This window comes from Lipotes vexillifer, unplaced genomic scaffold, assembly GCF_000442215.2.
Source record: "Lipotes vexillifer unplaced genomic scaffold, Lipotes_vexillifer_v1.1 scaffold1231, whole genome shotgun sequence".
In the NCBI taxonomy this organism is placed as follows: Eukaryota; Metazoa; Chordata; class Mammalia; order Artiodactyla; family Lipotidae; genus Lipotes; species Lipotes vexillifer.
The window spans coordinates 1-26,575 of NW_006798220.1; the positions used below are offsets into that span (position 1 = coordinate 1).

At 34.5% G+C, this 26,575-nt stretch overlaps 1 protein-coding gene across 1 annotated transcript in view; it reads right to left on the reverse strand.

The window, feature by feature from the left end:
• Positions 1-1,701: 1,701 nt before the first annotated feature.
• SYCP2 (synaptonemal complex protein 2) overlaps positions 1,702-26,575 on the reverse strand; it is a gene marked incomplete at its 3' end in the record, with an annotated part of 39,882 nt that continues 15,008 nt past the window's right edge. The window contains exons 13-24 of the mRNA XM_007470164.1: positions 25,248-25,308; positions 17,854-18,002; positions 16,599-16,673; positions 16,010-16,156; positions 13,083-13,182; positions 12,065-12,219; positions 10,216-10,285; positions 9,842-9,899; positions 9,193-9,326; positions 8,604-9,043; positions 2,527-2,654; positions 1,702-1,738 (exon numbers count right to left, since the gene is read on the reverse strand). Coding sequence (XP_007470226.1) covers positions 1,702-1,738; positions 2,527-2,654; positions 8,604-9,043; positions 9,193-9,326; positions 9,842-9,899; positions 10,216-10,285; positions 12,065-12,219; positions 13,083-13,182; positions 16,010-16,156; positions 16,599-16,673; positions 17,854-18,002; positions 25,248-25,308 — 1,554 coding nt within the window. The remainder of the gene's footprint in view (positions 1,739-2,526; positions 2,655-8,603; positions 9,044-9,192; positions 9,327-9,841; positions 9,900-10,215; positions 10,286-12,064; positions 12,220-13,082; positions 13,183-16,009; positions 16,157-16,598; positions 16,674-17,853; positions 18,003-25,247; positions 25,309-26,575) is intronic.

Consider the following 26,575-nt stretch of genomic DNA (forward strand, 5'->3'; position numbering starts at 1 on the left):
AAGATGTGTGTACATTTATTCCTATAGCCCACTGCTCAAAGTATATTCAGTCTGATCAAAAAGTAGGCAGAAAAGTTAAAAAAATTTTAACATACTTAAGTGTGTAATGTTATTAAAGTAATTTAACTATAATTAATACACAAATATCACTGAATGATTGATTACTGATCAGAAATAATTAGAAGTCTAATTTAATATCAGGAAGTTGGAAATATTAAAACTAAAATATTCATTTTAGTTGTGATTCATCTTCAATTTTATTATTTCTTTTGGCTGTTTTATAATAGTTTACATTATTCCAAAAAGTTTATCCTTCAATATTTTACTCCTCTAATCACTGATCTGACTTGTTCTTTCCAAAATGATTTTTACCACTGTTTAGATACATTTGCTCAATTCATCTTTTGCATGCCAGTGTTTGCTAAGTATTACCGAAGATCCAAAAATGAGCAGATATTAAAGAACATACAAATGTGAGCAAAGGTCTTACTTATATAGGATACAAAGATGATTCTAAACAGGTGCATTCTAGTAGAAGACAGAAGAGAGAAAAAAAGAACTGCAAAGTTAATAAAAAGGTACAAAGACATGATTGCACAGATTCAGAATTCTTGCCCATTTGGATTCTGAGTTAGGGCACCTTAGAAAGTTTTCATAAAGAAGGTAGACTCTGAAGCAAGGCTTGCAAGGAGGAATAAAGTTTTGACAAGGAGAAAAGAGGGTGAAAGAACCTGGCGACTCGCTTCGAAGTTCTTTCCAAAGGGGGAAGAAAAAGAATAAACACTTAGGAAAGACACTTCAGGGAATCTCAATTTATTATGTTTCAGTTAAATAAGATATGTCTAGGGAACTAATTTTAGGACATAAGACAGACTTTTAAGAGGTCTAGGGAGCCAGCTTAAGTCTCCACTTAATTCAGTAAGGAGGAGAGGAGATACGGGGATATATGTAAGCGTACAGCTGATTCACTCTGTTATAAAGCAGAAACTAACACACCAGTGTAAAGCAATTATACTCCAATAAAGATGTTAAAAACAAACAAACAAAAAGCAACAGAGACCAAAGAAAGATTCTCAATAAGAGAATGACATGATTGAAGCTGTGTGCTTTGGAAAGTAATAAAGCTAGTATTGAATGTAATGAATGGATTGGCACAGAGAAAATACCAGAGACAAAAAGAATTACATAAAGGATATTATAAGAACCCAGGGATTAGAAATTAGAACTCAAAAAAATAGGAGTTGGCACAGGCAGGAGAGGAAAAACTCAAGAGGAACTTACAGAAGGTAAAGCTCAAAACTTGAAATTAACGGGAGATAATTGTGAGGAATAAATCAAAGATAATTGATATTTTAAACCTGGATGAATAATAAATGTTTTTAACAAAAATATGGACTTCAGAATGATCTTACTGTCAAGAGAGATGGGATAAGTTAGGAAAAAAATGGTACTGAATCATGTACCAAAAAGTAAAAATATCACACATGTATGTAAAAGAAGCATTTTCTTTGAAAAGCAGAACAGAAGTTTAGGGGGCTTTTCTGAGTACTTGCCACTAATCTGGTCAGTTGTTTAATCCATTTTTCAATATGCTGAAAACATTAAATCTACTTCCATCCTACTACTATTCTATTTTACTGTAAAGTCAAATATCATAGAGTTTGACTATACATTTGGTGTAGTTAAATACATGAAACTTACCTTACTGAGCTGTAGATCAGATTTGTTTGAAAAACCACTATAGAAAAGGTTTTGTCAAAATTAAAAAGGCAATTAAATGTCAGTAGAATGTTTTTCATAAAATCCATATTAAATAAGGTAAAACGTATTTGGATCACTAAGTCCACATTCAATATGCTACAAGTAACTGAAATGTGACAGTCCTAGTCTGATACTTTTGCAACTCCACACACACAGTAAACAGCAACAAAAAAACTTAAGTTGAATCACTTATGCAGCAGGAGGTGCCAGACAATTTAAATGAATGGTTCTGCCATGAGAGTAATTTTTTTCATGCCATATAAAGTCAGAATTAACTTAAACATGAATTAACTACCTGGAAGCCTATAAAGAAACAGTTTATAATAAAAGAAAACCTTCAGAAAGACTGCAAACAAGGAATACATATATACAGTACAAAATAACTCATTTCAGGTCATTTAAATTTCATATTTTATTAAGCAATATATGTAAATATATTTAGTCTTACTCATCACTAGGCTCAATAAATAACATTTCTAAAATGTCTATATCCTAAAGATTTATTTCTGAAATGGTATGCTGTATCAATATGGTGCTCTTGATACTTTATAAAATGTAATCAGATACTAGAATGACTAATTTCAATTGTAGTTCCCTTTCTATATAATTTAAACAGATTCTATTTATAAAAGTAAATAAGTACCTGTGTTTTCTAATGGAAAGTTACATTATTTGGACATATGTTTAAAACTAACCTTAAAACTAGGTAAAATAATTTAGTTGTATCTCTCAGAAAAATATTCATTTCTAAATTTAAGAACATACCTGTCAATCAAAGACTCCTTTAATTTTCTTGTAGACTTTATGCCATCCTTTGGTTTGTATCTCTTATTAATTTGGCTTATCAAAGATTCTGCTGCATCAGTAAATCCTTTCCCTTTTGACTTTTCTCTCTGAAACAATTTGTTAGCTACTTAAAAACTCTACCAAGTTAACCTTCAAAGGAAAAAAAAGGCTGAAAAGAAAATTTAAGAAAAAAATCTGGTTCTGTAAATAACTACAAAGAGAAATAAAAGGGGTCAGAAATTATTTTTTTAAAAAAGAAATTATTTAATAAGTTTGGGCCTTGTTAGGCATTACAACAACTTAGGAAAAGTCTTTTAACATATAGAAATGTGCAGAGTGCTTTGCAGCTATTAAAAAAAGTTTCTATCCATGGGGGAAAAAACCATAAAAAAACTGAAGGAAACCAAAAGTTGGTTCTTTGAAAAGATCAATAAAATTGATAAGCCTCTAGCCAAGTTCATTAAGAAAACATACAGAAATTACTAGTATCAGAAATGAGAGGCTATCACTATGGATCACATGGATAAATCACAAGGATAATAAAAAAATATTATGAACAACTCTATGCTCATGAATTTGATAACCTAGAGTAAATGGACCAATTCCTTGAAAGATAAATTCTACTAAAACTCACACAGGGAGAAATAAATCATCTGAATGGGCCTAATCTATTAAAGAAATTGAAACAATAATTAATACCTGCCAAAACAGAAAGCAACAGGCCCAGATGGGTTCACTGTTGAGTTTTATCAAACATTTAAGGAAGAATTATACAACATTTCCACAACCTTTCAGAAGACAGAAGCAGAGGGAGTACCTCCTAACTCACTGTATGAAACCAATATATCCTAATACCAAAATCAAAGGAATTACAAGAAAGGAAAGCTGTAGACTAATATTTCTTATAAACATAGATGCAAAAATCCTCAACAAAAAATTTAGCAAATTGAATACAATAACGTATAAAAAGAATTATGTACCACAACCAAGTGGAATTAATTCCAGGTATGCAATGTTGATTCAACATCTGAAAATCAACTAATATAATCCAGGTTGGGCTTCCCTGGTGGCACAGTGGTTGAGAGTCTGCCTGCCAATGCAGGGGACACGGGTTCGAGCCCTGGTCTGGGAGGATCCCACATGCCACAAAGCAACTAAGCCCGTGAGCCACAACTACTGAGCCTGCACGTCTGAAGCTTGTGCTCCGCAACAAGAGCGGCCACGGCAGTGAGAGGCCTGTGTGCACCGCGATGAGCAGTGGCCCCTGCTCGCCGCAACTAGAGAAAGCCCTCGCACAGAAACGAAGACCCAAACACAGCCATAAATAATAAATAAATAAATAAATAAATAAATAAATAAATTTTTAAAATCCAGGCCAAGGAAGAAAAATCATATGATCATATCAGTAGATGCACAAAAGCATTTGTCGAAATCCAATACCCATTCACAATAACAATTCTCAGAAAACTAGGAATGGAGAAGAATATCCTCACCTTGATAAAGAACATCTAAAAAACTACAGCTAACATTATAAATTAATGGAGAGAAACTAGATACTCCCACTAATATCAGAAACGAGGAAAGGATGTCTGCTCTCACCACTCCTACTCAACATCATTCTAGAAGTCTTACTAATGCCGTAAGACAAGAAAAGGAAATACACTACATATATATTGGGAAGGAAGAAATAAAACTGTCTTTGTTTACAGATGACATCACTGTCTATGTAGAAAACCTCAAAAAAATCAACAAAAATATCCTTGGAGCTAAAGAACAATTATAGCATAACTGAAGGATACAAGGTTTATATACAAAAGTCAGTTGCTTGCTTATAAACCAGTAATGAACAACTGGAATGTGAAATTACATTCCACTTATATTAGCACCCCCCAAAATGAGATATTTAGGTATAAATCTAACAAAACATGTACAAGATCTATACGAGGAAAACGTGGCTGATGAAAAGTCAAAGACTATCTAAAAAAATGGAGAACAGATATATGTATATGTAAAACTGAATCACTTTTCTGTACACTTGAAACTAACACATTGTTAATCAACTATACTCCAATAGAAAATAAAATTTTTTTAAATAAATGAGATATTCCATGTTCGTGTATTTTAAGAAGCTCAATATTGTCAAGATGTCAGTACTTTCCAACTTGATCTATAAATTCAATGTAATCTCAGAGTCCCAGCAAGATATTTTGTGGTTATCGACAAAATGATTCTAATATTTACAAGGAGAAGCAAAAGACCCTGAGTAGCCAACACAATATCAGCAGAGAAGAACAAAGTCTGAGGACTGACCCTACTTTAAGACTTACTAAAAAGACATTGAATACAATATAGTGTGGTATTGGTGAAGGAACAGACAAATAGAATAATGGGAAAAACAGAGAGCCCAGAAAGAGGCCCACATAAATACAATTAGCTGATCTTTGACAAAGGAACAAAAGGCAGTACAGTGGAGGAAAGTTAGACTTTTCAACAAATGGTGCTGGAACATCACCATGCCAAAAAAAAAGAATCTAGACACAGACTTTATACCCTTCATGAAAATTAACTCAAAATGGATAACAGACCTGAATGTAAAGTGCAAGCTATAAAATTCCTAGAAGACAACATAGGAGAAATAGTAGAAAATCTAGGTGACCTTGGGTTTGGAATACCTTTTTAGGTACTACACCAAAAGCACAATCCATGAGAGAAAAAAACTGATAAGTAGGACTTCATTAAAATTAAATATTTCTGCTCTGCAAAAAACACTGTTTAGAGAATGAAAAGACAGACCACAGATTGGGAGAAAATATTTGTAAAATACATACCTAATAACTTGTATCTAAAATACACAAAGAACTGTTAAAACTCACCAATTAGGAAGCAACCCAATTAAAATTGGGCAAAAGATCTGAAGAGACAACTCACCAAAGAAGATATACAGATGGTAAATAAAAATATGAAAAGATGCTCAACATCATGTCATTAGGGAACTGCAAATTAAAACAACGAGATACCACCAAGCACCTGTAAGAATGGCTAAAATCCAAAACACTGACAATATCGAATACTGGCAAGGATGTAGATCAACAGGAACTCTCTTACTCATTGCTGCTGAAATGCAAAAATGGTACAGCCATTTTTTCCACTTTTGGAAGAAAGGCAGTTTCTTACAAAGCTAAACATACTCTTACCATATGACCCAGCAATCATGCTCCTTGGTATTTTCCCAACTGAGTTGAAAGTTTATGTCCACACAAAACCTGCACACGAATGTTTACAGAAGCATTATTCGTAACTGTCAAAACACGGAAGCAACCAAGATGTCCTTCAACAGGTAAATGGATAAACAAATCTTGGTATGTCCATACAATGGATTCAGCATTAAAAAAAAAAAAAAAAAGAGCTATCAAACCATAAAAACACACGGAGGAACATTCAATGCATATGGCTAAGTGAAAAAAAACTAATCTGAAAAGATGACATACTATATGATTCCAGCTCTGTGGCATTCTGGAAAAGGCAAAATTATGGAGACAGTAAAAAGATCAGTGATTGCCTGGAGTTTGGCGTGGGAGGGAGGAAACAAGGGAGGGGTGGAGCACAGGGGAATTTGGAGGCAGTGAAACTATTATGCATGATACTCTAAGGGTCAATATCTGTTGTTGTACATCTGTCAAAAGAACATGGAATACACAACGCAAAGAGTGAACTATAAACTATGGACTTGAGTTAATAATGTTTCAGTACTACTGGCTCATCATTTGTAACAAATCTACTAGCGTAAGATGCTAATGATAGGGGAAACTGGGGTGGAGTGAAGGGGTATATGGGAACTCTCTGTATAGCTGTATACCTGAAACTGCTCTAAAAAATTCTATTAATTTTTTAATGGAAAGACTACAAAGTAGGAATATTATCTGCATAATTTTAGATTATCTGGTTAAAAGAAAACTTGAACAACACTCTTATTAAAGATATGAGTTCTCTTGCTTTTATGTTTTTTCTGGGCATCATGCATATGGGTTTTTTAAATTATGGTAAAATATAATATAAACATAACATGACATAAAATTTATTATTTTAACCATTTTTAAGTTCATATGTTTTTATATATAATAGATAATAAGTTATTACTTACTATCCCTTCTGGAGATTACCAGAAGACAGGGTGTACCTGCCTTGATAAAAATGTAGCAAAAACAAACCTCCCCTAAAACAGTGTATAATAATATAATATTATTAAGAACTCTGACATAATTAGAGCCAATGTGGGAAGTCTGTACCACTGAACTACAGAGGTTCTATTTCTCTGGGTTTATCCAGTGAATAGAAAGACATGATCAGACAGATGACTACCTTAGAGGAGAGTCACCCATGAATGAGAGTGGCAGGAAATGCCGCACAGTAATAAAGAGAGTGACGCTATGAAAGAGCAAAGAGAACTTCTGAAAACGGGAAGTTGATTTAAAAAAAAAAAAAAAAAAAACAGCTTAGAAAAGATCAAGTTTCTGTGCTCCCAGGAAAAAAAAATGACTAGATCAGAAAAATTCTGTGGAATGATTCTAAATTCCAAAGAAAACAGTTTAAAATTAAAATTGAAGGACAGATCAGCATTCAGACAAAAAGAAACTTACTTCCACTGGGTCTGAAGGAACTAAATAGCAGCTAAGACTAGAAAGAAGAGAGAATAGCGTACTGAGAATCAAGAAGAAAGTGACCCAAAAGGATTTGGTTAAAAAGGAAAGTAGCCAAATGAGGCAGAAAAAGGTAATTGCAGGTTAAAAACAAAATAAAGAGTAGCCTGGTCAAGACAAATGAAATAATATCTAATTATATACAACAACTGCAAAATTGGCTATTAAATATTTCACTTGCACACTAAGATGCTCCAATATATGAACATTTTACACTGACTCTAGAAATTTGGCCACCCAGTATTAGTAATACTCTGGAAGATAAATGAAGGCCTGTACAACCTGGATCTTTAAGGCATAGTGCAAAAGCAATTGCATTACTGGCAGTGGAAATGTATTCTGATTAGAAAATTTTCTTAATCTGAATCTTGGTAGCAATGACCAAAGAAAAGGTTTATAACTTTAACTGCTACAAAAAGTAAACTTTCAGTCTCAAAGTATGGTGCAAGCTAGCTAAAACTCTCCTAGAGATGTTCTACAGATAAGTAATTTGAAGAAGTGGAGTCTGCAATGAGGACAAGCAACATTTACAATAGAAGATAAGTCTCCTCCACCCCACTTACATACTTTCTTGAAAAACCTCGTCAAACTTTAAGGCAATAATCCAAGAAATGTTTCAGATGCTGCTATGTGCAAAGCTGTGCTAGGCCATGCATGAAAACAAACGCTGAATAAAACATAGTCTTTACACTCTAATATGTTAAAACGGGGGGAAAGACCACACAAAATAACCATTTATTAAAAAAGAAAGGTAAGCACCATAAGAGAGGCACAGACAGTTCTATATGCATGTTCAGAAGAATCTGAGGGACAGAGTGGGAGAGACCCAACAAGAGGAGACAAGGAACTGCAGGGTTCATTCATGCTATACCTATTTACATGCCAGCTATGTGCCAGCAGGCACATAGGTTCTATCAGGGCTGGGACTGGGGAGAGGTCAGAAAGGGGTTCAGGAGGCATGTACTCTCAGAGTCTAAGCCTGAATTAAAGAACATGGCATTACTAGTGGTTACTAGTGGGGAGAGGGAAGAGGAAAGGGGCAAGATAGGGGTATGGGATTAAGAGATGCAAACTACTAAATATAAAATAGATAAGCAACAATGGTAAATCACACAGCATAGAGAAATACAGCCATTATTTTGTAATAACTTTAAATGGAGTATAATCTATAAAAATATTGAATCACTATGTTATATACCTTAAACTAATGTAATATTGTAAATCAACGATACTTCAATTAAAAAAAGGACAGGGTATTACAAACACTAAATTTGTAGCAATTAATCAAGCTTCTTTCACTTTATGTTATTAAGTAGGCATATTATGGGTGTGCAGAAATAAAACATACTGAAAGCTCACCATTTTTTTTTGTTTCAAATCCCAGGAATTAAATTCAGATGTCAATCTTTCCCCTGATTTTCTATGACTTTCTGCATTTTTTCTAGGAGAAGGGCTTTTATCACAGATAGCAGTATTCACATCTTTTGACAGTATGTATTTCTTCCTACAGATCACGGATTCTTCAACTTTTTTATTTAGGAGAACTGATTTTAAAGTAGTTTCAGATTCAATATGCCAATCACTCTGCTTTGTATTTTCAGTATTTTTCTCCTCCAAATGTTTAGAATGATTTAGTTGTTGTTGTTTGTTTCTTTTGCAAACTTCTACTTCTGCTTTATGTATTTTGTTATGCTGCATTATGTCTTTCCCATACTGCACCTTTCCCATTTCCTGAGAATTATCATCTGACATTGAAGAGGATGATTTTTGTTTAGTAAGTTTTTTGTTGATAACAATATCTAGTGGGAAAATGAGAAATTAATCCTTATTAAATTTATAAACTGATCATATACAAAACTTGTTAAAACCAAAATATTTGTTAAGACGTTTCAAGAAATGAGTATTTCCTTGAACAACTATTTTATATACGGAGAAAACTGTGTTTCACCTTGATTAAACGTGTCTCCTGATGAAGTACTTGCTCTTTGGTTACTGTACAGATTACTATTTGTTACAGGTGGCCAACATGCCCACTTGGAGTGCATTTTATTTCCACAGACGTTGTCTAAAAGACCAGGTAACCTGCAAAATAAATTCATTTGCTTATCACAAAACATTAGCCTATGACTGATATAAGGCCTTGATTCTTTTTATTTAGTCAATGTTTATTGACAGAAATTTAAGTCAAGTGTGAAAAGTCCTGATGAAAGTTAAAATTCAGTATATAATTGATCAAGATTAAAGAATATTATTTTAAAAGTTCCATTATTGCTACTATTTTGATATCTACCTAAATACATCTCACGTATCTTACACATCTTCATATATATCTAAACTTGGTTAATTTTCTTCAAATTCATACTTTATTGTTTTAAAATCTCATTCATTTTAAGTCAATTTGAAAAGAGTTATGTTGGTTGAAGAAACATATAGGCTATTCCCCATTGTGTGATCATAATAATACTTGAAAGATGATAAATTCTATAACCAATACTACACTCTAAGAATATAAAGGCCTTGTCCTTTAAATTTGTTACACTCATCTAAAAGTAACATTATTATAGGCTAAATGATTTGATGGGTTTCCTCATACTTACACAGGTTTATCTATTTTTCCCACTGCCTGTGAATCAGGAACAATTTCCTGGAGTTCACCTAAATAAAACAAAAATTATGGTATTTTCATTTTTTCGTGCAGTTGGCAAGGTAAAAAGAAAGCTAGAATTTGATCAAAGTTCACATATAGGGATGGAAAGATTGATTGATCTCATCTTCCCCCTCCCAGACCCAAACTTCTTGGGAACCAAGGCTGTATTATATTTCCTTGTAACCTCTAAGTTCTTTACATAAAGCTGAATGTATTCATTATAAATCTTTTTTTTTTCAAATAAATGAAAGGGAAGTATAGAGAGGTGTGTGTGTGTGTGTGTGTGTGTAAAGAACGACGAAAATTAAACCAAAGATTACTTACTAAAATTCTGGTTTGGTAATTCAATGTCCTTATTTTCTGTCTTTTCTCTAATTTTATCAGTTTCGATATGCTATAAACGGGAGAAATTTTAATATAAATTTGAATTAAGGCATTATATGAAAACAGCTTTTAAAAGTCAGAGTATTAAAACTTTTTTGCCTTACTATTAAAAGTTGGATAGTATTTCTATTTATTTCATACAATTATGCCCATTCTAGAATATTGCCTATCCTAAAACACAAGAAAGTAACTTTCATTGCAGATAAGGAGGCAGAAGATCCTACAAATTTTCTGATCTCAGCCACAGCTAGAAAACTAATTCAATTTTCCTCTCTGAGAATTTCTAGCCACCTCCATGGCGTATCTTCTCTTGCTATTGATCTCATAGCCTGCATCTATTCTGTCTTTTCACTAACATACATATGAACCGGAAATTATGAAGTATTAACTTATTTTATAAAGTTTTGGCCACTGCACAAGAAACTTCTTGACTGTAGCAAGCTTCCCTCTTTCCACAGCCACAGATACATACCTTCCCAGACCAAATAAAAATTTGCCATCACTATCAGAAAAATATACCCTCTAAGATATTTTGCCTCATCCTGGCTATCTTCCCTACTGGGAGAGGAGCAGTATGAAAATGTACAGGTGTGTTTTTTGTTGTCACAATGACAGAAGGGCTCTCCTGACAATAAGTAGGCACAGGCCTAGGACACTTGTTATCCTACAACATTCAGAACCACACTGCACAGCTAAACAATACTGCCCCTATTAAGAAACACTTAGCTAGACAATTTGAACCATTACTTTGACTATTTTTTCCTAATATCTTCAACTCTTGCACCCTTTATCTTTTGGCCTCATAACCATTAAAATTTTTTTACATCCACCATCTTTCTTTTCTTTACTGTAACACCAAGGCTGCTAAGCTTTATTTGAGGAAATTATACTTACTTCTAAACTAATGCCATGATAAGTTTCACAGTCTTACGTTTGAACTGGGCCCTCAACACTGCCTAACACTTGTACTTATTCTTCCCCCTCTCCATTCTCTCTCAGTAGTTACTCCAAACCTCTGTGTGTCTCTGAGCCCTCTACTTCAAGCCTCTGTCCCCAAGAGAAGCTCACCATGCTCACACTTCAGAGAAAACAAAAGCTTTCAGGTGTTCCTCCTCATCTACAAACTTATCTGTATCTCTGATTACCTATTTCTCCAAGACACAACTTTCTCTCATCCATTCCCTGCTCTGTCCCCACTTCAACTTCCTGGAAAGAATGCCCTCCTCGATGTCCATGTGACTAATAACCTTTATTGACCCTTCAAAAATCAACTCTTCTCCATCTCCTAAAAGAGCATCCCCTGATCTTCAGCTTCCCCTCCAGCTCTGGGATTAGGCACCTGCCCCTCTACTAGGTTTCTACTGCATCCTGTTATGTACATCTGAGAACACATACAATATTATAATCATCTTATTGTCTAATTCCCATGCTAGACTTTGAGATACTAAAAGACAGATTCCACTTGTGTCTTATATTTCTAAACCAGAACCTTCCCCATAGCAGACACTAATTTGTATAATAAACTAAAGAATGATGGCAAGTCCATTTCTCCTAGGGAAGGCATAAATCAGTTACACTGAATGAATATTTCTAAATTTTACTGTTAGCACAGTAAATGATTGATAAGACCTTACTTTCAAGGACAATAAATGATATCTAAAAAAATTTAAAAAGCAACACTGTAGGAAAAGTGAGACACTCACTGCTTGCAAAAGTAATTAGCTCAATTATGTATTTCTACAATAACTTGATAAAAATTTATTTTAAAATGCTTTCAAAGTAAAGTTACTTTGTCTGTATTATCTCCTCTATTTCTTTCTTCAGATGGTCTAGATTTAAGTGATACAGCATTATCCACTCCATTTTCCAATGTTTTAGAAGCACCAGGTTTTTCTGTAGAACTCGTCATTTGCAGTGGTGGTTTAATTCTTCTTCGTAGTGTTGCTAAAAAGGAGGACAAAGCGATGCTATATTTGTAGGATTTTCTATGTTGTTCTCACTGAGACACTTTTTGCTGAGGAAGGTTAAAAAAGGGGATTCTAAGATGGGTCCCGGGTTTCTGATTTAGATGAGTAACTGGATATGGACGCCATATTCCAAGGTAAGAAATGGAGAAAAACTGGCAGGGAGGGTGGAAAGATGAATTTATTTTGGACCTGTTAAGTTTGAGAAGTTTGTCAAATATTAGATAATTTCCCAGTAGGCAATCAGATTTTGGGAACAGAAGGTCACTATTAAATTGTCAGAAAGATTAAATAATACTGTGTTTATAGCAACTAGTACACAGTATCAGAGTATTTTAAAATTTTTATTTAGCTCTTAGTATGTACCAGGCACTGTCTAAATGTTTCACAACATTTCTTGTTTAATGAATAATTTTTATTTAATCCTTTAAACAATTTGATGAGGTTAGACACTTTAGTCCCATTTCCCATTTCCTTCATAGAAAGGAAACTGGTTCTAAGCTTAGCTACAAAGTACATACCCAGGAGTGGGGAAACAAGCCCAAGCAGCCTGATTAAATTAATGTTTTATCCACTATGTTATGCTGGCTCCCACTTAAAATTACAACAAATGATTAATGCTGGATATTAATATTCTGAATAATGTTTATATGGATACCTATTAAACTTCTCAGACATTTGTAATTTTTTGACAGAAGACATTTGTGGTTCATATTTTATTAATTTTTATATATCCCCAAATTATCCTCTAGATAAATTAGGTCCAGAATACTCCTGAATTTAAAAAATACCAGCTTAAAACAATAATACTTGTTAGGAATCTTCAAAGGCAATAAAACTTACATGTATTGACTAAAAATATTGGACTTCTCACAATGTATCTATCTGTGCCAGGAACAATCATTGATGCTTCAGACATTTTTCTTTTACTAGGAGTAATTATCTTAAACCATGAGAAAAAAAAAAACCCACAGTAAATATACATTCTCTTTTGAAATTAAATATCCTATAATTTTATTCACAACATTTCACCTTGACTACACACACAAGACATACGGTATTTTATAAACAATATGATATCCAGAAATATCTGTAGTTTAGACTGACTTGAAGGATTTTATCCTAATGTTTGGTATTGAATAGATAGCCGAAACAAGTAAAGGATGTTGTTTTAAAGAATATTTAAAGAATATCCAGACTTAGAAGTATAGTACCTTTATATATTAGCTGAAAGTATTTTATTGACACTCAGTTTATCTAGTTAAACATTGGCTCACAATTTCCTATTGTATTTCATAAGGATAATGTTTGGAACACATATTTATGTAAACTTGTTTGTGAAAGTTTTCATAACATTAAGCCTTGTTCAAAACTTTCACACATTTAAAAATTGTATTAATATTCTGTGAAGACTAAACTGCCTTTGGAGTAAAACGCAGCTACAGGAGTTCAGAGACTCAGTGGCACACAAGCTAGTGTTCCAAAAAAGATGTGCATTTTCTAACTTTAGCCTAGAATGACTGATAAGAGCAACAGAAGTAGATAAGCAGAGGAGGGACTACAGGGGACAGGAGTTCCGGAGGATACCGTACAAAGGAGTACATGATGACAAACCATAAAGAGGGAGAAGACAGCTGTTTTGAAAAAGGCACCTGCCTCTAAGACAGAGAAAAAAATACTGATGGAGTTTTGAGTAGGTATGTATATAGGGCAATGGAGGAAAGGTGGGTAAGGACGGGAGAAAAGTGAATTCTAAGATTAACCAGAAAATAAGCTACTGAATCAGCAGATTCTTCTAAAAGAAATTACTGTTCTAGTGGTATATAATGAATGTGATCCAAAAAGTTACTTATTCATATAAATGCTTCAAACAGTTAGTCCTTATTGAAAACACAGTGGGTATTAAACAACAGTGCAATGTTTTTCAAACTTTAGTGTGGTTAAGATCTTTTCCAGAGTTTGTGTTATGATTCAGTAGGTTTAAGGTGGGGGGAGGCTCTAAGAATCTGCATTTTTAGTAAGTACTCAATAAAGACAAAAAAAAGCTTTTATAATCTAATCATCTGAGAGAACTACAGTTGACAAAAATGATACTTTTAATTTAATGAAGGACACAGACCACAGGGAAAAATAGTAACACAATGTATGGAAGAGCCTGTGAGAGTTATAGTTGCCTAAAGGTGAGAGATTAGTAAAAACAAATAATCGGGAAAAGCTCCATTAAGAAAGTAAAAATGAACAAAGATTTACAAATGTAAGTACACTTTAGATAACTAGAGGTAAAAGCAGCATGAATGAAAGTACAGAGGCAAGAATGAGCATGCCATAAAAAAAGAGACAGTAAAGCAACTGACCATACTAAAGTGGAGGGTATTTTGATAGAGTAATATTAAATTACAGAATGTCTTCAAACTAAGTCAAAACTTAGATTTAATGGGATAAGCACAGAGATGACAAGGCTTTCTGAGCAGAAGAATGCTATGAGGATACTGGTATTAAGAAAAATCCGTGGTGTACGACACAGGGTAGCTCACAAAATGGAGCAACAGTGTCAAAGACACTATTAGAAGGTTACTGTATAACCTAGGTATGCTAAAATGAGTAACGGTAAAGGGAATAATAAGGAGGAAACGATGTGAGAGATACCATGAAAGAACAATCACTAGCACCTTGGTTCTAGGTATGGGGGGAGAAGAGTTTGGAATCAAGGATATCATCAGAAAAATGAATGGTAACATTACTGAAGTATGGAGGCAGATGCAAACTTGAGGCAAAAGATAAAGAGTTTGAGGTAGACTTTAGGAAAGGGCTTGAAGAGACACAATCAAGGGAAATATTAAAAGAGTAAGTGGAGGGCTTCCCTGGTGGCACAGGGGTTGAGAGTCCGCCTGCCGATGCATGGGACGCGGGTTCGTGCCCTGGTCCGAGAAGATCCCACGTGCCGCGGAGCGGCTGGGCCCGTGAGCCATGGCCGCTGAGCCTGCACGTCCGGAGCCTGTGCTCTGCAGCGGGAGAGGCCACAACAGTGAGAGGCCCGCGTAGCTATAGAACTCTGAACAGAAGCCTGGTACATTTTAAGAGCTTAAATTATGCACAGGAAGGAAGCTCTCTAAGGGAGAAGGCATAGAGATGTTCAGAAAGCTGGGTATCAAGCTTTTAGAGAAAATCTACATTTAGGAGACAGTGAGAGAAAGTATCTCTGATGTAGTAACAGAAGTAAAAAGAGAATTAAAATGCTAACATAGAGGACCAAGGAGAGGACATTAAGAAAGAGAGGGCTGTTAGCAATGTCAAGTGTCACAGCAAGATGTGGAGAGGCGGCTGAGAAATGGTTCTATCACATGCGGCCTAGAGGAGATCCTCAATGGAGCAGGAGGAGGAGGAGAAAGAACCTAGTATTTTGCTTTCTTTCCTCATGCCGGTAAACAGAACAGAACATTATAAATTTGTATTGGCCAGTGCAGAGACAGAACATAAAGGATAAATGCAAAAAGTGGTAGTTACTTACCTATATATCTCTAATTTGAAACTTACAAGTGTATAGTATACCTTGTCCTAAATCCCTAAACCTTACATATAAACACAGTCTGCTAAAACACTAACTTTTTTTTTTAAACACTAACTTTTGTTTGCATTTGTAAAATGCAGGGGAAATACTCTGAAATGTTACTGATGAACATATGAATTCTAGATGCTTTTTTCTGTAATTATATATAGCAACGATCTGACCTATGCTATTTTATAAATGACTATTTTGATGCCATATATACCTTAGGCTGACTATTTTTTCTGTCCCCTTGATTACTGTTTTTGATATATTTTGGAGGTTTAGCAAATTCCTCTTGGGGGTTAGCTTTTTCTTTCAAACTAACAAGTTCTTCTTCGACTGGTGAGATTTGACTTTCTGGGACTAGAATCTGTTGGAGAATAAAGAAAAAGTGTTTAAAACTGCAAACCATAGGAAGTTCTCAAAAATCACTGGATGTCTTCGTAAAGCATTCATTCATCTCACACTCATAAAGGTCAATTCTTTTTGTCTTATATCTATGTACTGTTATAATTTTTAGTCCCTTTTCAAATGTTAATAGACACAAAACAGGCTTTGGCATTAGTGGAAGAACATGTACTTCTGATTTTTATTTAAAGTTACCAAAAGTGGTATTAATAACAATCTACCTTCTGTACTGAAATAAATGATTATTAATATGTTTAAAAAGTATATACATCTTATTGGGGCACTATGTTGAGACAATTTATTTTTTAGATATTCACCCTCCAAGATGAACTTTATTACTGTGCTCTCGTTATTTAGGGTTAAACTTAGCCCAGTGGTAAAAATCAAGTAAGTTAGACACATACCTGTGATCCACTTGCATCAAAAAGAATATGCACAGATGTTTTGGGAACGGAAATGCCTTGTTTTCTGGTAAATTCCTAAAGTAAAATTAATTCAAAGGGATGTCATTTTCTCCCAGTTCTTTCCATTTTAATACAATTATTTCCTATACCTGTTTCCTTCCAAAATTGCCAAATTATCTTAAATCATTATTTATACATATAAATACTCTTTTCAGAATAATTCAATGAGTCCCCACTAACCACGGTCTTAGCCTGCTATTTTGGTAAGGGTTCCTCACAAGCATATTATCTGCTATTCTTCACCATAAATCTTTTGCACGCTATAGACTGAATTTTTCCCCCACAATTCATATGTTGAAACGTAGTCCCCAAGGATGGTATTAGGAGTGGAGGCCTTTGGGGGTTGCTAAGGTCATGAGGGCAGAGCCCTTATGAATGGAATTAGTGCTCTTATAAAACAGACCCCAGGGAAATCCCTCACCCCTTCCACCATGTAAGGACACCGTGAAAAGATGGCCATTGATGAACCAGGAAACAGGCCCTCACCAGACACTGAGTCTGCTGGTGCCCTGATCTGACTCACAGCCTCCAGAACTATGAGAAAAAAATGTTTGTTGTTTAGGCCACCCAGTCTATGGTATTTCTGTTACAGTAGCCTGAACAAACTAAGACATGGACCATCCAAGCTTGTCAACTGAACATCTCCCTAAACATAACATGAATTGCCACTTTGATTTTCAGTTAAACAATATCCGACTCATATCGTCTTCCACAGTCCGGGAAAGCATCTTATCTAAATTTCATTCATTAACATCAAAGGCCATTTCAAGGCCCACCTCCATAGCCTTTCCTTCAAATCTGACTCTTAATGGGCATTCTTTCTTCAACATCTATACTTCATTTTCTATATGCCACTTACTTCTTCTGAGGCACATTCTATAATTCTCACAATGTTTAATATCTTGAAAACAAGTCTTTGTCTCATTTCACTTTTTAAACACCTCGCAGAAATTCATTAAATGTTTTGAGTAGCTGCTGCTAATTCTGTCATCTGAGATTCTTTCTAATCGGTATCTGAAAGGGTATGGCTAACAATCTGATGGCCATTCCACAATACAAACTTAAAGGACTAAAAATCTACATGTTATTTTATAAAGAATTGTACGAAAAGAAAAATCAATGAAACTTAGTCCCAAGTAACTGAAAGTTTCCAGAATTATGAAAATAAATGTTTATTAAAAAGAGTTAAACTTACCCTATACTTATCTGCACCAAAAATTTTTTGTGTCACATTAGTGATTTCTAACGATGCATCAAAATACAAAAGCAATTCTTTCCCTTCTCTTTTACTAATTTTTACTTTATTTTTCAGAATTATAGTCAGTAGCTTCTTCGATTCTCTCACTGTACACAAATGAATCACACTGATTAGTTTACATTCATTCCTATGATACCACTCTATAGGTATATTATAAATAAGAAAAGCATGCAGCATACCAATTAAAATGAACTGAAATAAAATTAACTTTTAGGATTTAAAAGTATTTAAATTAATCAATTCTGGTACTAACTACTTAAGTAAACAAATCAACAATTCAGTTTATTTTTCAAAGTCTCAGTTTCCTGATCTATAAATTACAAGCTAATACAATAATTAATGAACTAAAGCTCTGAGTACATTCTGAACACTAACAGGTTCTTAATATTCTTTGAACACATCTGAGAAAACTATTTTCTTAATTTAAAACAGGCAAAAAAGAAAATAACTTTAATTCCATAACTAACTATTCCTAGGCATAAGCATCTATTCAGACATTTCTATTAAATCCAGTTACAAACGTGTTGACAATGAACGTCTGATAAAATCTTGAGTACCAGAATATTGTGAAGGAAGAAGGATACAGTGCTAATCCTCAATGAATTCACCAATCCAGTGAAAAGAAAATACTGTTAAGTGCCAGTTTATATGAAGTATTCACCTCCCTTCCTCCAAAAAGTTACAGAAAATTACCTGGCAGCCAATTAATGTGCCTGTACTATGGACCGAAGGCCACTCTGGTCCTGTCCTACCTCTGGTGCTGCTCCTGTTGCTGACTGAGAAGTCTCCACACCTGCCCGCAGTGTTTGCTTTTGGGCAAGAGGAAAACATCCTGAGGGAGAAGGAGCACACCAAGGACAAAACTTTGTGTCTGCATCAGGAAAAGCTCCGCTGGCCACTCCATGCTCTACCCTAAAGAACAAATGTCCCGATCGGCTATAAAACTCTCTGATCCTTATGAGGCTTGCCCAAGCAGAAAATGTCTTATTTCCTTTTGCAGCTATACGGTCATGAAACTTCCTCCGTGATGTCCTTTGATGGTACTAAGAAGTATTAGTTGCCTGGAGACAGTGGTAATGCAGTTTCTAATCCAAAATGCTGGTAGTTTTTTATTTTTTTTTTTAAAGAAAAAAAAGTCACAAGTCTCAACAGTAAAAGTTTTCAGGCTTTAGAGATGAAAGATCAGGTGACGTTGAAAATGATAATGTTTCAGATTTTGATGATGAAGATTAGAACACTTATAATCTTTATGAATATTTTTGTTTATTGTTATATCCCTCTGATATGCATTTGAATTTTTTTCTGCAGCTTGCTGTGAACTTAGAGTAAATGCAGTATTTGCTTCACTGCTTGCATGAACTTGGTATTAGAATTACTTCCAATTTATTACTTTGCTGAATGCTTTGTACCTTCTTCTACAAAGCATTCTCCACATATGTCATGACAACTACATAAGAATTTGTTGATATTTGTTATATTTTATTGCTGACTTTGTTGAAATTTCTATTTGCTTTGACTGCCTAGACTATATCGTGGCTTGCTTTTTAGTTAGCAATATTGCTGAAATACCAGAAAACTTCCTATTTTGTTGCTTCCTATAAAATCCAAGTATTTATAGATATCAACATATTTGGATCTTATAATGTTATCTAGATATTTCTGTAGGATTCCAGTATACCATTCTTAAATGAATATAATAATATGTTTTCTCCTGCAAAGCCATTCAAAAAAAACACTTAATTGTCCATGGAGCCTTTATTTTATATACTCCTATAAACTGAACATAAAAGGGTCTAACCTCACCCTATTGTGCTGCTGCTTCCCCATTCCTTCAGTCTGCAACTGTAGATGCTCTTTTTCGCTAGAACTATTGCTTTATCTCCAGAGTCCACACTTTTTTTTAACTTCCATGAGTGCCAGTCATGTAAAAAATTCAGATCTTGCCTGCTCCACATAGGTAGACTACATCACCACTTTATTACAAAGGATATTAAAAGATACCAATGAACAGCCAGATGGAGAGAGAGAGTGCGAGGTCTGGAAAAGTCCTGAGCACAGAAGACACTATCCCTGTGTCAGTATAAGGACTGAAGTGTGTATACTGATATTGATAATGAAAGAGTTAATTATTATCTTGACATCTGAAATTTCAGTGGAAATTTTGGTGGAGTGGGATGTAAAACAGAATGTAGAAAAGAACAGAAATGAAGAGCAAGAAAGGGAAAGATTTAGCAAAACCTATTCTCTCAAAATTGGCTATGAATGGAAAAAGAACGAGATAGAGGAAGACATAGGATCCAAGTAGACTTTTTTAAGATGCAGTGACAAATGTACCATAAAAATGTATGATGTTCAGGCTTCCCTGGTGGCGCAGTGGTTGAGAGTCCGCCTGCCAATGCAGGCGACACGGGTTCGTGCCCCGGTACAGGAAGATCCCACGTGCCGCAGAGCGGCTGGGCCTGTGAGCCATGGCCGCTGAGCCTGTGCGTCCAGAGCCTGTGCTCCGCAACGGGAGAGGCCACAACACTGAGAGGCCCCCGTACCGCAAAAAAAAAAAAAAAAATGTATGATGTTAAAACTACAGGAGAGGACATTATGTTAAGTGAAATAAGCCAGTCACAAAAAGACATATGCTGCATGATTCCACTTAAAATAGTCAATTTCATAGAAACAAAAAGTAGAATGGTGGTTACCAGGGGTTGGGTGGAGGGGGAAAAGGGGAACTGTTCAATGAGTATAGAGTTTCAATTTCTCAAGATGACGAAAGTTCTGAAGATCTGTTTCACAATAATGTGAATGTACTTAACACTACTGAACTATATACACTAAAAAGTGGTTAAAATGGTAAATTTTATGTTATGTGATTTTTACCACAATAAAAAAAATAAGAGAAACCGCGTGAGGGTGTATATGGAAACTTTCTACACTATTCTGGCAAGTTTTCTGTAATCTAAAATTATTCTAAAATTTAAAATTTATCTTTAAAAAAGACCCAAACGAAGGGCTTCTCTGGTGGCACAGTGGTTGGGAATCTGCCTGCCAATGCAGGGGACATGGGTTCGAGCCCTGGTCTGGGAATAAAAGTTATAAACTATTGATACATGAAGTAAGTTGGATGAACTTCCCACATGCCACGGAGCAACTAAGCCCATAAGCCACAACTACTGAGGCTGCGCGTCTGGAGCCTGTGCTCCGCAACAGGAGAGGCCGCGACAGTGAGAGGCCTGCGCACCACGATGAAGAGTGGCCCCGCTTGCCGCAACTGGAGAAAGCCCTCGCACAGAAACAAAGACCCAAAACAGCCAAAAATAAATAAATTAATTAAATAAATTGAAAAAAAAAAAGACCCAAATCAAACATCCCAGGTTGAAAAATATAATGCCTGATAAACATTACACAGGATAGAACAGAAGCAGGTTACACACTGCAGAAGAAAATATTAACTAGCAACAAAACAAAGCAATATAAAACTACTGAAGTGAAAAAAGAGAGTGGAAATAAAAGCCTGGAGTTTGGGTGGAGAACCCAGAGAATCAGTGAGCTATGGAAGAACTTCATATAGCTGAGTATATATGTAATCAGAGCCTCCAGAGAGGAGGAGAAAAAAGGAGCAGAAAAAAATATTTGAAGAACAATGGATAAAAAGTTTAGAAGCAAGGAAGCTCAATGAACCTCAAGAATGAACAATATGAAGAAAATTACACTAAAGCATTATAATCAAATGTTTAAAACTACTAATAAAGAGAAAATCTGAAAATCAGCCAGGGGAAAAAAAGACTAAACAGAAAGGAGCAAACATGAGAGTGACAGACTTCTCATCAGAAACAATGCAAGCCAAGAGAGAGTAGAGTAACCTCTTTCAAGTACACTGAAAGGAAGACAACAGGCAATCTAGAATTCTATATGTATCAAAAATACTTTGCAAAATAAAAACAAAATAAGGACTTTGACATAAAAAAGCTGAAAGAATGCATCATCACCAGCATATCTGCAGGACAAGAAATATTAGAGAAGTCACCTAGGCAGAAGGAAAATAATACCAGATGGAAATCTGGGTCTATACAAATGAAAGCTGAACACTGGAAATTGTAAATATGTGGGTAAATATAAAGTACTTTTTAATCCACTTTTTAAATCTCTTTAAAAACTAATTGGCTGCATAAAGAAAAATATCATTACACATAATATGAGGTCTTTGACACATTCAGAAGCAAAAAAATTTTTACCATTATTGGCAGCAATGGCACAAAGGCCAGGAAAGCAAAAATGGAACTTTACTACTACAACGTTCTTATACTATTCATAAAAGGGTATAATATTACTTGAACATACACACTATTAAGTTAAATATGTATAAAATAAACCATAAATCAGCCACTAAAAAGGTAGATATAAAGCCAACAAAACAAATACAATTAAACCACTGAAAATGAATTAACACCAAAGAAGAAAAAGAGAAAAAGAAAAGAAACATGGCAGATGGGATGGCACATAGAAAAAACAAAAGCTAGATGATGAATTTAAAGCAAATCAATAGTCACATTAAAAACCACAAAAGGCAGACTGTCAAATTACACTGACAGTCTCTGATATGATGCCCAGTATCAGTATATGATGCCTATAAGAAACCCACTTTAAATACACAGACACAAAGGACTTAAAAATAAAGAAAAGCTATGCCATGCTATAATTAACCAACAGAAACTTGGAGAGAGTATACTAATATTATATAAAGTAGACTGCAGAGCAAAGAATATTACCACAGGAAAAAGAGTCATTTCATAACGATAAATTTATGAAGAAAAGATAATACCACTAAATGTTTATAAAACTAATAACAGAAATTCAAAATATCTGAAGCAAAAAAAATAACAGAACTGAATTAAAAAAACCCCACAGCTCTAGTGGTGACTTCAATACCCCTCCCTCAATAAGTGATAGAACAGGAGGTAGACAATGAGGAAGGATATATGACAACACTATCAACCCAAGCCTCCACCCAACAACAGCAGAATACACATTCCTTCAAGCGCACTCACACCATTCACCAAGACAGACCATATTCTGGGTCATAAAATAAGTGTCAATATACTGAAAAGGATTCTCAAAGATCATAAAAAGTATACTCTCTCATAACAATGAAATTAATTTAGAAATCAGTGGCAGGAAAATATCCCTGAAATCTCAAGTATATAGAAACTAAATAAAACACTTTTAAATAAACCTATGGCTCAAGGAAGAAACCAAAAGAGAAATTTAAAAAGAATAAATTAATGAAAATGGAAACACAGCACATGGCAATTTGTAGGATGTTGCTAAGGAAGTACTTAGGGGGAGAATTTAAAGCACCAAATGGCTATATTAGAAGAGAAAAAATGGTCTCAGGTCAATGACTTCAGCTTCACCCTGAGACGCTAGAAACAGGAAAGCAAATTACACCTAAAGTAATCAGAAGAACAGATATAAGAGCACAGATCAATTAAACTGAAAATCAAAACACAAAAATGAGAAAAATCGATGAAACTAAAGGCTGGTTCTTAGAGAATATCAATAAAATTGATATAACTCTCATCAGACTGATTAGGAAAAAAAGATACAACTTAGCAGTATCAGCAGCAACAGGGGGACCATCACTACAGAATCTACAGACAGTAAAAAGATAAAATGGGACCATTATAAACCACTTTATGCCAATAAATTTGACAACACGATTACTTGAAAGACACAAATTACCAAAGTTTACTCAAGGAAAAAAAAGATAACCTGAAAAACCCTTTATCTATTAAATTAATTGAATTTGTAGTTAAGAGCCTTCAGCAAAGAAAAGTAAAAGTGCAAGCCCAGATTGCTTCACTGGTAAATACTACCAAGTACTTAAAGAAGAAACAATACCCATTCCACACACACTCTAAGAGAAAACGGAAAATTATAGAATACTTGCCAATTCAGCCTATGAAGCTAACAACGCCCTGATTCTGAAACTAAAAAAAAAAAAAAAAAAAACAGACATTACAGGAAAAGAAAACTACAGACCTTCTAGAACATGAAATACCAAATTCCTAACTAAATTTTGCAAATCAATTCCAATAATATATAAAAGAATAATACGTCACAATGAAGTGTAACTATTGTTACAATGTTATTTCTCCAGATATCAAACTACAATCCCAGTTGTAATTCTAGCAGGATTTTTGTAGCAACTGATAAGCCACTTTTAAAATTTACATGGAAATTCAAAAGGTCTAGAATTTCCAAAACAGTCTTGAAAAAAAAAAAACAAACCCACAGTGTTAGAAGACTTACACTATCTCACTTTAAGACTCATTATAAATCTACAGTAATTAAAACAATGTGGTACTGGCATAGGGAACAGATCAATGGAATGGACTACAGCATCAAGACCTGCACTTCTACCCGTCATTTGATTTTCAACAAGGGAACCAATGAAGTCCAGTGGGGAAAGGGAAACCTTTTCATCAAACAGTCCTGAAATAACTGTATACCCATATGTAAAAATGAACCTAACTCCTATATTACACCATAATCAAATATTAATTTGAGATGGATCATAATCCTCAACATAAAAGCTAAAACCATAAAGTTTTTACCAAAAAACAGGAGAACATCTTTGTGACTTGGCAGTAGGCAAAATTTCTTAGATCACACAAAGCAATAACCATGAAAAAAAAAAAAATGATCATGTGGACTTCAAATTTAAAAACTTCTGCTCATTAAAGACACCAATGAGAAAATGAATAAGCAAGATACAGATAGGGAGAAAATACTCACAGAACATATATTTGTCGAAGGATTTGTATCCAGGATATGTAAGAACTCAAAAACTTAAAAATAAAAAAGTCCAGTAAGAAAAAAAAAAAGGACAAAATATTTAAACAGATACTTCACAAAGAAGATATATGAGTAGCCATTAAGCACATGAAAAAGTGCTCAACATCACTGGTTATTAGGAAAACACAAATAAAAGCTATCATGAGATACCACTACATGCCCACTGAGATAACTAAAATATGTCTTGATATCTGAATTTGGAGTGGTGCCAGTCTGCCAAGGTATATGATTTTTGTCCAGCACGTATTGACAAGAAAGTGACTGATCATGGGTTTTAGACTAGATAGGGAAGGAAATAAATACAAGATATTGGGGGAAATGTGGGGCCAGGAATTTGATGATATTGAACTATCAAATGTATGAATGTGGACATATGGAAATGTTGATCTGCTTTCATCAGTCTATTGTGTTTTTCCATAGAGTGTGCAACTTCTACTCGAGCAGAATCAAGAAGATAGTTATATCAAAAACAAGTTTAATACCTTCAATGCTGTATATTTGTACTTCTTCCTCAGGCACAGTGACTGCTTCCCACTGATGATTCTTAAATTTAAAAACAGGTTTTGATCATAAATAATAATTCATTCTTGCTTTAAAGCTCCTTTAAACACCACTTTAAGTTATACAAACAATAAAGGTTATTACTATTTTCTTTTACTAAGTATCACTAAGTAACTGGTTGATATAACACATTTCTTGCTCCATCAATCGACTAGATAATATATTATACTTGTCGCATTTAATCTATTTGTTCATTCTTAAAAGTAAATGACAGTATTGACTACTTTTATGGTTTCCTATTCTTAACCAACAGCAAAGAATGACTAGCCATTCATATTTATTAGAGTATACCCTTTTAAAAAATATTACCAAATCCTGTCATTTCTTCCTTTGAAATGTTGTGTGATCATATTCATCCCCCAATTCCCACTCATTAATTGATTGTCCTTAGATTCAAACACTGAATGCATGTGAATAATAACCTAAAATGTTTTCCCCTTCCAAGTATTTCCATTGAAAATTTGTATAAGTGAATAAAATAATATGAATTCACACAAAAAGGTCATGGTAAAAATTAGAACCATTCCTAAAAGATGGGATCCTAAAACCTTCAGTAATCTTATGATGAAAATAGATCCAATTCTTTTGCTATTTTAGGACCACTCATTGTATAGAAATTCTGCTAAATCCTCAATCTCTTCACTAACTCCCTCCCTTATTTGCCTTAATTGAAACCAGTCTATACTCCTGAAGGCACCACTACTATTATAATTATAGCCTTCTCCAGTTAAGGTGCTAATTCTCCCAGACCTCAAAAACTCAGGGTCGGCAGGAAAGGGCTGGTCTCCTCTCTCCCCAACACTTTGAGCAGCTTCACATTTCTCTGTGTGTAAAAACCTTGCTCCTTTGTGGCACGTGCCAGCTGGCACACATACCCATCGGTTATCATCTACTAACTTTAAAGTGACTCTTCCTCATACATGGAGGCACCTGGTTCAAAGCTTTCCTTTTGAAAACATGTCTACATTATAAAAATTTTCAAACAGATTATAAAAAATAGAAATCACAGTATAATGAATCCAAAATACGCCCATACCCAGGTTCAACAGTTACTGATACATTATGCCCACTTGTCTCATCTTCACTCCCTACTTTCCCTCCACTACACTCTCCTCCTCTTGATCTCAGTGTTTTATTTAATCTCTCTGTCACCCCAGCCATCAACTTTAAAACTCTTATCCCTAGAGTACCTAACAAAAACCCCTCCCTGGAAGCCACATCTCACTTTAGCTTCTACTGTTCTCTTTCC